Below are 12076 nucleotides of genomic sequence, written 5' to 3' on the forward strand. Positions count from 1 at the left end.
GGAGGAGGAGGAGGAGGACTAGAGACCTTGGGGTTGGGGCAGGTCTTACCATTGGAGCTGAGGCGGCTGCCGCTCTCGGGGGAGGTGGTGCTCCGTTCGGAGAACGACTCAGATGGTAGCGAGGGAGCCAGCCGCGTGGCCTTCCCCCTGAGGATGTCGATGACCTGTGGGAAGAGGTGGCTCATGGGGAGGGTCTTCACACCCTCCCTCCTTCCCACTCATGGCCTCTGTCAGTGACCAACAACTCCTCAGTCACTTCCTCCTTTTGTGCCTCACTCTGCTCTCTAAAACCCAAGGCTCGTATGCCTGCTTGGCGGTGGGGGGTGGATGGTAGCTGGTGGCTGCAGTGTCCACCCCGCGTGCAGAATAGCTACTGCTCCTTTGAGAAGCCAAACGTTCCAGCTCTAGGGCAGGTGGCTGGGGCATAAGCACGGGGCTGCTAAGGGCCAAGCCAGCCAAGAGGAGGTTGCTGGTTCCCAAGGAGATTGATAGCCTCGGAATCTTAAGACGGGGTTCTACGGTGTCCCCTAGGGTCCCTGGGTCAGAACTGATGGGTGGTACTGGTTTAGGCGTCTCGTCCAGTGCTTAACCGTTTGCGCCACGCTGCCGCTCCTGCCCACTCGTTACCACCCACGTTCTGGCCAAACACATTTCCACGCACACCCCTACACACACGTGCACCCTCACCGCCCTCCCGCGGACACACGCACACACACTCACCCGGCGGCTGCGCGCCACCATGAGCGGCGTGTCGTTGTGGCAGTTCTTGAGGCCGCTGTCAGCGCCGCTGCGGACCAGCGTGCGCACGAGCGGGAGGAGCCCGCGGCCGGACGCCGAGTGCAGCGCCGAGCTGCCGGAGTACATCTGCGCGTTCACGTTGGCGCCGTGCTGCTGGGCGCAAGGGACCGGTCAGAACCTGCAGCCCCTGGTGGGCGGGGCCTGCCTAAAGGGGCGGGGCCTCCCCGAGGGGCGTGTCGGAGGCATGCTCATAAAGATGGATAGGATTCCCCGCCCCCCGCCCCCATCAGAGGGGTGTGCAACAGAAACGTAGGTGAAGGGAGTTAGCAGTAGGTGTAAGATAGGAAAAGAATAATTTATATTTTATCAAGGGGTCACGAGGGTGGGAGGGGGGAAGGGAGGGGGAAAAGAGTGATTCTAAGGGCTCAGATAGAAAGCAAATGCTTAGAAAATGACGATGGCAACATATGCACAAACACGCGTGATACAATTGCTATATGGAATGTTATCAGGGCTGTGAAAGCCCCCAACAAAGTGATTTAAAAAAAGGATGGACAGGGTTACAAATGATTAGGGCGGGTAAGAGGGGCGGAGTCGAGTCAGAAAGGGGCGTGAGCAGATAGATGGGGGTGGGTGCGCTCACGGAGCGAGCCAGACCAGGGTGGATGGGGCTGGGTCGGGCCCTGAGAGGTGTTGCCGGAGCAAGAGATGGACAGGGAGCGTGGCTGTGTGGATGGGTTTGTAGAAGAGCTAGACCTGAGCCAGAAGGCCAGATGGGAGTGGACGAGGTGGACAAGTGGGGTGTGGATGAGCAAGGGGTAGATAGGGGTCGCGGGCTGTCGACATGGGGAAGGGTCACAGGAGCGTGACCGCTAGAACTAAGGGTGGGCCGGGGCGGGCAGCGCTTGGTCAGGCAGACCTGCCCATCGGAGAAGGGAATGGTCCAGACCGAGGATGGAGCTGGGGCGGGAGGTTCGGGACAGGGAGAAAGCCATTGCTGGGAGGAGCCTGGGCGTTGTAAGGGCCGAGGAAGGAATGGAAAAGAATCCGACACGAGGTCGCAGCCAGAGGAGTGATTTTTATAGGGGAAGGAGGGTGGATGAAGGGGCAATGCCTCAAGGAAGGCTGGAGCCAGAACTAGCTAGAGCTGGAAGGCGGAGCCAGAGGGGCGGGGCCACGTGGGCGGGGCCACGTGGGGGCGGTACCCACCTGCAGCAACAGCTGCACCACGCTAAGGCTGTTGTTTTCCACAGCATGGATGAGCGGGGAGCGGCCGCTCTTAATGTCCTGTGGGAGAAAGACAGGATCTTTGAGCCTAAGTTCTGCTCGGGTGGCGTAGTGGTTGCACGTCGGTCCGCTCACTGCCAAGGCCAGCAATTCAAAACCACCAGCCTCTCCGCTTAAGGTGAGACTTTCTACTCCCGCAAAGAGTTAACAGCCTCGGAAACCCACAGGACCCTGTCCTACAGGGTCGTGATGAGTAGGAATCCACTGATGGCAGTGACTTGGTTTGCCGGTTTGGGAAGTTCTGCCAAGTAGCCCGCGACCCGCATCCCGCCCGCTTGGGCTGGCCTGAGTCCCCAGCCTGCTCCCACAAGCCCCTCCCACGACACGCCCCATTCGGCCACAAGCCACACCCTCGCCCCTCTTGGCTCCGCCCCAACCCGCGCATGCTCACCATGGCGTCGATGTCGGCGCCCCGCTCCAGCAGCAGCAGCACGGCCTCGTGGCACTCGGTGTTCACAGCCACATGCAGGGCGGTGAGCCCTGGGGGCGAGGGAGGCTCCGTTAGACTCAGGCCCGTGACCTTGGGGCTGCAGATGGACTCCTGGTCCAGCTACACCTCGGCCCCGCACCCCCTCTTCTCCCTGTATTGTATTCACCGTCGTAATTGCGGGCCTCCAAGTCCACGGTGCCCGGGGCTGCGCTGTCCAGCAGGGCGCGCAGGCAGGTGGGGCTGCGGTGTTCACACGCCAGGTGGACCGCCGTCTGCCCGTGGCGATCCAGCGCCATGGGGCTGGCGCCAGCCATTACTAGCAGCCGAACCACGGACGGCAGCGTGGTGATCACCGCCAGGTGCAGTGGAGTCTAGGGGAGAGAACGGCAGTGTTGGGGGGCCTGTGTCCCACCCCGAGCTGAACTCCAGCCTCGGGGCACCTCCTCTTATTCCTCCACCAGGGATTCTGGCATCTGACCTGTCTTTTCTCAATCCCAGGAGTCTGGGCCACTTCCTGGTTTGCACTGAAGAGTCAGGGGGTCCCAGCCACCTGCCTCCTCCCTCAGCCCCAGGAGCCCCAGCCCCAGCCCTCACCTGCCGCAGGTTGTTGTAGGTGTCCAGCTCCCGGGCCCCGTGCTGGAAGAGGTTGACCAGCCGGTTGATGACGGGCAGGTTACCCTGCACCACGGCGATGTGGAGGGGCCTAGAGAGAGAAGACCCACAGACCTGAGGCGCCGCTTGCTTTTCGCCTCACTCTTGTAACTGTGTGAACCCCAATAGCTGATGGCTCCTTTGGAAGCCCACATCCCAAATCCTTCACCCGGGTTGAACAGCCTTGTCTCTCTCCTGGACTAATCCAGTCCCCCCTGCCTGGGCCCCCTGCACCCATCACTGCGCTAGGCTGTCCCTACACAGAAGTCAAAGGGACCCTTTTAAAAAACCAAAACCAAGCTCAATGCCAAAGAGTCAATGTCGACTCATAGCAACAACCCCATCGGGGCAGAAGGACAGAGCAGAGCTGCCCCTGTGTGTTTGTGATACCGTCCCTCTTTCCCCCCCCAATCTTAACTAAGCCAGCAGAAGGGATGATTTATTGTGCACATTCTATTGAGCCACGACAGAGAACAGAACTGATCCAGAATGTCATAGGTTCAGGGCAAAGGGTCAAAACTGAACAGGTTAGGTAGGAGCAAGGTGGGCCTCTCAAGTGCTCGCGGAGATGGAGGGCGATGGAAGTCCTACATCCATAGGAGTTCTAGAGCAGCGGTTCTCAACTGTGGGTCACGAGGCCTTTGGGGGTTGAAGGACTCTTTCACAGGGGTCTCCTAAAGACCATCGGAAAACACATATTTCCCATGGTCTTAGGAACTGAGACACCGCTCCTCTATTCCGTCTCCAGTTGGATCCGACCACAGGCAGATACACCCACATACGAGTACCGGCTTGAATACTATTACCCATGCTACACCATGCTTCAAGACAAAATTTCATTGATTTTTCATTAGAAATATATATTTCACAATATATGATTTCATATAGTTTTTGTGATCAATCACTCTAATGATGTTCAATTTGTAGCAATGAAAATACATCCTGCCTATCAGCTATTTACATGATGATTCAGAACAGTAGTAAAATGACAGGGATGAAGTAGCAACGAAAATAATTTTCTGGTTGGGGTCACCACCACATGAGGAACTGTATAAAAGGGTGGGGTGGGAGGTGGGGTTAGGAAGGTTGAGAACCAGTGTTCTAGAGGGTAGGTAGCACCCAGTCAACAACTTGTACCAGTGTCCTGGCCTCAGACCCTCCATAGTCTTTCAGCCGTAGCTTCTGAGGTGTGCACGCGAGTTTACTTGGACATCTGCCTCATCCTGCACGTTGGGTCTGTGCATTCTCTTCCTCCTCCACTTGGCTCTCACGGTTCGGAGGTTTCTCCCAAGAGGGTGCTAAAGCCGAGAGTGAGTTAAGAGTCTCGCCTACAAGTGATCTTATGGAGACTGAAGCTCTTGACAAGAGCACAAAACCTCATCTTTCTCCTAGAGAATGCCTGGTGGTTTTGAACTGCTGACCTTGTGGTTAGCAGCAGCCCAACTCGGGACCCGCACTGCTCACAACTGGGCGCTCCTGTGTGGTTCATAAGGCCCAGTGTAATCTCGGCTTCTCCATCCTCCTGAAGTACACCATGCCTCTGTTTCTCCTTGGGCCTTTGCACTCGCTGTTCTCGCTGCCATGGAACAGTGCTCCCTCACAGGGCTGGCTTTCAGGGGTCCCAGACTGGGGCAAATGCGCCACACTCCATGGTTAGCCTAAAGGTTGCTGGTTCAAACCCCGCCCAATGGTGCGGAGGAAGCAAAGGCGTGGTGATGTACTTCTTTCAAAAACCAGTCAAGAAACCTGGATGGAGCAGCTCTAGTACTACTCGGGGTTACCTGGAGTCAGGATCGACACAGGCAACTGGATTAGGATTCAGCTTTGTTCTCCTTGCTCAAAACAGACTAACTGACAAACCCCGCTTCCATGGAAGGGCTTTTGACTATCAGACAGTAGACCTGCTCCTTAGAGCTCCCAAGACTACCACTTTTTTGGTGGGGGGAGTTCGTGTCATCGCTCTTCTCACTCCGGTCCCTGCCCCCCTGACCCTGCTAGGTTTCCCTTCACCCCATCATCACCCGGCAGGGTAGTGTTTGTTTGCTCCCTGTCTGAAATTCCCCACTACAATGCCAGGTCCTCCAGGGCAGGGGGCTGCCTCCGAGTCCCTGCACACTCCCTAGGACACTAGGGGAAAAAACACCCCACAGCCATCGAGCCAGTTCTGACCCACATCAACCCTATAGGACACAGTGGAATGGCCCCTGTGAGGTTCTGAGACAGTACATCCTCATGGAAGCAGACAGCCTCAATTTTTCTCCCATGGAGCATCTGGCAGGTTTGAACTGCTGACTGCGGTTAGCAGCCCCAAAAGAGTAACCCAGTAGGCCTCCAGGGGTCCTTGGACACAGGCTGGGGACGTGACTCCATCTCTAGGGTCACCCTGGTCATTGGAGCTATGGTCTCAACTGTGAAAAGGACGGCGGTGAGTGAGGTGCTAGCAAGGCCTCTCAGCCAGTCTTGGTGGGACTTTAGCCTCCCTCCAAGGCCATGTACATACGTGACACCCAAGCATGGGGATGGAGAATTTTGCTTCAAGGGGAGGTGCGTGGACATACTAAGTAAGGTCATGGTTAACAGAGGCTGGGCTATGCCCAGTGGAAATCACCCTGAGCTGAAGAGAGCTGCTGGCCCAAGGTCACTCCCCATCCAGGGGGTGGGCAGCCACCATCCACCCAGTGGCTGGCTGGTCAATGGGCCTAGAAGGCTCAGTGCCTGGGTCACACCTCTGAAGGCCACCCCTCACCCCTACCTTGGCGCTCTTCATGGGATGGCTGAGGCCTCAGCAAGCTTTGCCCATATCCCCATCCCCACCCACTGCACAGGCCTCCCTTTCTCACCACCCCCAGGCTTGTATATCCTGAAGGTACTCCCCAGAGACTTCCTGCTTTGCTCTCAGGCACCCCAATCTCTAACAGTCACCCAGAGCAAGAGGCAACCTGAGATGTGTGTGTGTGTGTGTGTGTGTGTGTGTGTGTGTGTGTGTGTGTGTCTACACAACTGTGAGCAGAGCTGAGGGCACCAAGTGTACTGCACTGCATGGCCGGGCACCTTTTCACACAAGTTCAAGTTCACAGTCACTAGATCAACTGCTCTCTCAGTTCTTAAGGGCATCCAGAATCTACATCTTAAGCCTGTTCCCCAGGTGGCTCAGATGAAGGCTTCTGACATCCTGTAGCCCAGAGACTGGGCGGGGACAGGCACAGGCAAGCCTGGGCTACAAATGCCACCCTTTCCCAGCTGTCTCTGTCTCTCCCTCTTCCCCTCCCTCTCTCATTGCTGGCGAGTCGATTCTGACTCACAGCGACCCCACAGGACAGGATAGAACTGCCTCCCTAAGTTTCTGAGACGGTAACTCTTTATGGGAGTAGAAAGCCCCATCTTTCTCCCTTGGAGCAGCTAGCTGGTGGTTTCAAACTACAGACCTTGCAGATGGCAGCTCTACTCGTAACCACAGGGCCACGGGGGCTCAGTTAAAGTCCAGAGAGTCCCTTGAAACCTCAGTGTTGACCTCAGTCAAGTGTCATCTCTCTTAATTCACTCTAAACCGACGTGTAGCGACAGGGCAGAGGAGAAGTGCTTTGGGGGGTTTCCGAGATTGTAGCTCTCCAGGTATGAACCAGAAAGCCTCTCCTTTCCCTCCGAGAGCGGCTGATGGTTTCCAACTGCTGACCTTGCAGCTCGGGTTGCATTACGGGGGCTCCTCCTGTAGGCCCCCAAACCAAACTCACGGCCATCTAGCCGATGCTGATTCATCGTAACCCTGTTGGATAGCGTAGATCTGCCCCTGTGAGTTTCCAGGACTGAAACTCTTTATGGGAGTAGAAAGCCCAGTCTTTCTCCCGCAAGAGGCTGCTGGTCGCAAACTGCTGACCTTGCAGCTAACTGCCCAATGCATAACCACTATGCCACGCAAATGGTTTCTTTGCACTTGACTGGTAACCTACAGGTTGACACACCAGGTGGGGCTGCGGGAGAAAGGCCTGGCGATCCGTTTCGGCCAAGGAAACTCTACGGAGCAGCTCTGTTCGGTAGTCAGAGGGAGGTCCCATGAGTCAGAGCCGATCCTACAGCAATGCCTTTCCTAGTTTGATGTAAACCTGGCCACAGCACCGCGTCTGCCTCATAGGGAGAGACCGTGGCAGGTGAAACCTGGATCCTTCAGGGGTGCGCGCCTATTTTAAAAAGGCAATGTCGGGAGAGGGCCCAGCCCTGGGCGGGGCGGGGTGGGGTTCCTAGGAAGGGCCCCCTCCCCTCCCTGCATCTCCCAGGGCGCCCGGCCCCGGGTCCTCGGCGGGGAGGGCAGGGTTAAGCGAGGGCAGAGGGAGCGAATGATTTCAGAGAAACCGTCCAGGCCCAAGTTCCCATAAACGCGCGGGCCGCAGGGGGTGGGGCGGGGCTGGAGGAAGTGGGGACGGGAGGGGCGGACCAGCCCTCGGACTTCCAGTAACAGGTCTGAGGGGCGGGGCTCCGCTTCCTGCTCCCGGGGGAGGGAAGCCTGCCCTGCCAAAGATCTCCCCCCCACACCCCAACTTCCATCCCCCAATGGGGCTAGGGAGGGCGAAGAGCACAGGGCACGGATAGATGAGCGCCCCCAGAGGGCAGAACCCTCCAACGTTGAGCCCCTCTGGAACACCTCTTCTCAGGGCCCCCCCGCCCCCCCCTCCCGCACCCATATCCTAGGATTTCCGATAGAGCACCCCAATTGTTCTGCGAAGATTTAGAACTCCCCAAACTGCCCTCCACCCCATCGTTGCTAGTAACAATCGTTGCTAGTAACACAATTCCCCAATCTTTGGCCATTTTGGGGGGTGGGGGTGGAAGGGTGCACAGACTTCCAGGCAGGGCTACCTCCTGGGACTGAGACCTCCCGCTTCCAAGGGCCCATGCGCGGGTTTAATGTTTCGCTAGTCCCAACCCCAAAAGTCTTCTTTTCTTTTAAATCGATCATCTTATTGGGAGGCTCTTACAAATCTTATAACCACCCATCGTTCAATGGTATTGAGCACCCTGGTACATATGTTGGCATCATTTCCAAAACAATTTTCTACTTGAGCCCTTGGTATCAGCTCTTCTTTTGACCCCAAGTCTTTCTTTTTGAACCAGGAACCCGAGACTGGAGATACTCGTTTTACCAGGGGCTCAGCAAATTAAACGCCTGGTCCTGCCCACAGGCCTCCTCCAGCCCCGCATTGTGTTCTTAAGCCCCTTGGGGAACAAGGCATATAGCACCTCAACTTCATAGTGATCCCGAGCGCCCCCCCTCCCCGCCCCAGTCCCAGACTGGGAGAATAGAAGAGGGGCTCAGATAGATGCCCGAGTACCCTTGAAGACCAGCTTGGGAACCCTAGGCTTCTCTAGGGGCCCAGACAAAGTCCCAGCGCCCTCCTCCCCCGCCATCCCCTCAAGCGTGAAGTGGGGCCTCCCCACCTCCAAAGCGCACACAGCCTGGGGCTGGGCCGGCTGCCCATTCCGGTAAAGCCCAGGCCCTAGCGGAAGGGGTTAAGGTTAGAGGGAGAGCCAGGAGTGGGGAGGCAGGAGTGAGTGACGGGGCGCTGACGTGGGGGAGGCAGAGCAGCTGGGCTGCGGTCAGGCTCTGCGGGAAGGGATTTCCCCCAACTGGCAGCTGAGGCAGAAGTGTTTGCATTGGGGGAGGACGGGTGGGGCGGGCGCGGGGCTGCTTTCCCAGGCCACAAAAAAGTCACTTCTGGGGGCAGATACAGAGGAAGCCCATTTCATGGACCACCCCGCTGAGAGACTGAGGCCAGGTGGCCACCAGGTTTTGTGGGGTTCTTGGTCACCCCCAGCACTTTCTCCAGTCTGAGTTCTGTTCAGACAACACCCCCCATCACCACCACCACTCTCCACCCCCGAGTATTGAGAGCTCACTATGTACGGGGCTTTATTCCGCCCCCTCTGTGTAGCTGGTATTGCACAGAAGCCTAATTGTCACAGGGTCTATTCAAAGCCCTGGTTTCCAGACAGGGAAACTGAGGCTCAGAGAAGTGATGTGACCCAGCGGGCTAGTGGTGAGTCCGGTTCACCCTCATCTGTCCTACCTGTGGCTCCCAAGGGCCCAAAGCCAATCCCCAGATAAGCACTTTCTAGAGACCACCTCGCTTCTTTTTCAGGGGGACCCTCACACAGTTTATGGTTCCCAGGTTTGGTTTGGCTTTCTGATTCCCCTTTTGCAGAGGGGGAAACTGAGGCACAGCGGGAGCGAGAAAGCCGTGGCCAGCAGAGATTCAAAGCTAGGCCAACAGAAGAAAGACCGATTGTGCTGGTCTAGAGAGAAAGCCCTCAGGATGTTTAATTCATATTTCTCACACAGCAGCCTCACGCGAAGGATGAGAACGTCCTTTAAAAGCACAGATTCATAAACCATAAGGATTGTTAAGTCAGTTGAGGGTGTCTGCTAATTAATGGAGGGGCTTGTGGCCAGAAGCAAAAACAGTGAAACTGACTAGAATAGAAAATATCACACCAGATCCTATCGGAGTTAGGGCGGGGTATTGTTTTATGTCATTTTACATTTGGGGTACGTGTGGTGTGGGTCTATAGGTTCGTAGGAATAATAACAAATGCATACTAAGCACGTAAGGGGTCCCCCCCACCCCAGGGTTGCACGATGGACCGAAAGGCTGGTGGTCCAAATCCACCCAGAGGCGACGCGAAGACAGGCCTGGCAATCTCCTTCCAACAGGTTTCAGCCTTGGAGACCCTCTGGAGCAGATTGGCTCTGCACACAGGGGGGTTTCACAGCAACTAACCATACCTCCCAGCCCGTCTGTGGAGGCCTGTGCTAGGGGCTTTACATGCATACTGCATACAGGAAGGAAATCAATCCATGCAGTGTCTTCCTCACTTGTGAGTTCTGACTCAGTAATAATAATAATATTAAATAATTGCAAGACTCTAGCTTCCTTTTGTCCTAGGGCAGAGCTGCTCTTGAACACCTGCTTTTTTTTTCCCGAAGAGGAAACTGAGGCTCAAAGAGGGGGCACGGTCTTGCTCATGGTCACCCAGCCAGCAAAAGCCCAAGCTGAGCGGCCCTGTTGTGTGGCAGGTTGGGGGGCTGCGCTCCCTCCGTGGGTGAGGGACTGTCACTTACGTGTCTCCATCCTCATCTGCGCGGGTGGCCATGGCGATGTCTGTCGACAGGGGGTGCTCCATGGAGCATATGATGGGGTACAGGGGGGTAGGCAGGCTTAGCAGAGGAAACGGAGAGCCCATAGATGGGGTGGGGTACAGGGGCAGAAAAGGTCCTGGAAGGGGCGGGGCGGAAAAAGGATACAGGTGAGACAAGTGCAGAGGCCCTTAACCCTCCTTCATCTCCTGGCCTTGGTCTTGACCTTGGCGGTCTGCCCTCAGTCCCCAGGTTCTTTGTATCTCCTTCTAGCCTTCAAAGGCCAGGAGGAGGCCAACCCAGATCCCATCTCCCCATACCTCCTGAGTCCCCACAACGCACTCAGTCACTTGAATGCACCTTGTTCCCCCTAGACAAAGAATCCCTTAAGGGGGTAGACTGAGCCTCACCATCACCCTCCAGTGGGGGACCCCACAGGCTGGTTGCTAAGCGAATTTGTGGCCAAGGGAGACAAGCAGCAGATGGGAAGCTGAGCTGTGCTAAGGGTGTGGGGCAAAGGGGTCCTGGGTTTGGGGAGAGGGGAGGGTTAGAGGGTAAGAAAAGTGGGTGTGGGGAGTCTGGCCAGAGGCAATGGTTGGAAAAGACCATAAAACAAAACAAAAAACCCATTGCCTGGGAGTCCATTCCAACTCATCCAAGGCAGGAGTCAAGTCCACAGGGACCCATTGCACAGATGGGAAGAGCTGAGGCCCAAGTTCTCTTGCAGGAAACGGGAGAAGGGTGGGAGGCTTCCTGTTGCACAGCTTGTGGCCCTCCATCTGCTGCAATCTGCTGCAGTGGGAGGTGCAGAAGCTGGAGGAAGATTTGGGGTGGTGGTGAGAAAATCTGGGGTCCCTGAAACTTTGGAGGTCACTTGGGGATCATGAGGTGGGTGCTTTTCCTTGAGATTAGGGTGGGGAGAGTGATGTGCGGCCTCCGTTATTTTTATTTGCCCATAGGGAACCTTCCTTTAAGAATCCCCCCTACTCAAATTTCCAGTTCCCTGCATATCCAACCTTAAGGCCTTTGGAAGAAATCCCTCCTTCATTGGGGCCCTAGATCCTGGAGTCCCAGAATGCCCTTGTCCTGCTGGCCATCTCTAGGTCCTGTCCTTGCAACCCCAGATGGGACCCTGATCACCTGTCACCTCGCATCACTGGGTGCCCAGAACCATGGTTCTCTGCCTGTGGGCCCCCCACCCCCACCCGACCCCCAGCTCCTGGGGATCCTTGTTTGTTTCTTTGGATTTCAGTACCCCAAACTCTGCTCCCATGACTCCTCATGCACTCTGAGATCTGAGTTCCTGCGATTTTGACACCCCGAATCCTCCAACATGTATCTCTGCTTCCCATTCCTTCTGAGCCCACTATCTGCAGCCAAGAACCTCAGTTTCTTGAGTAAAGGCCCTGACTCCTTGTAACTCTAGATTAGGTGGGTCCTTGAGATCCTGTAGTTATGAAACCCCCTATATCTGTGTCGCTGATACCCGACTCCCCCCCAAGGACGCCATCCAACCCCTATATAGGAGCACTGCCCTTTAGCTCTCCATCCTTATCTTTGTCCCAGGCTCCGTGTCCCTCCAAGTTTGTGTCCCCGGGACCTTGGGTCTGTGCGCCTGGCCTCCAACTCCCTGAGCCCTGAGAGCTGTCTGATTCCAGCGACCCTGCACCCCTGTGCAGCCCCGGTCCGGCCCTGAACCGCGGGGTCCACTCACCCTGGTAGTACAGCGCTTCTGGCCGGGCCAGGCCGTGGAGGGGCCCGGGCACTCCGGGCGCCCCGGGACCGCCGCAGAGGGACTCCGGGGGTGCTCCGGGGCCAGCAGCTACTGGAGGGGCGGCGGGCTC

The 12076-nt window shown here is 56.7% G+C and overlaps 1 protein-coding gene across 1 annotated transcript in view; it reads right to left on the reverse strand.

Moving 5' to 3' along the window:
* BCL3 (BCL3 transcription coactivator) overlaps window positions 1–12076 on the reverse strand; it is a 32984-nt gene that overhangs the window by 1085 nt on the left and 19823 nt on the right. Inside the window, exons 2-9 of the mRNA XM_045292681.1 lie at window positions 11947–12057; window positions 10218–10371; window positions 3050–3158; window positions 2622–2826; window positions 2417–2505; window positions 1948–2025; window positions 721–888; window positions 50–164 (exon numbers count right to left, since the gene is read on the reverse strand). Coding sequence (XP_045148616.1) covers window positions 50–164; window positions 721–888; window positions 1948–2025; window positions 2417–2505; window positions 2622–2826; window positions 3050–3158; window positions 10218–10371; window positions 11947–12057 — 1029 coding nt within the window. The remainder of the gene's footprint in view (window positions 1–49; window positions 165–720; window positions 889–1947; window positions 2026–2416; window positions 2506–2621; window positions 2827–3049; window positions 3159–10217; window positions 10372–11946; window positions 12058–12076) is intronic.

The sequence above is a fragment of the Echinops telfairi genome, unplaced genomic scaffold, assembly GCF_000313985.2.
Source record: "Echinops telfairi isolate 266 unplaced genomic scaffold, ASM31398v2 ScPeMD7_655;HRSCAF=1070, whole genome shotgun sequence".
Lineage (NCBI taxonomy): Eukaryota > Metazoa > Chordata > Mammalia > Afrosoricida > Tenrecidae > Echinops > Echinops telfairi.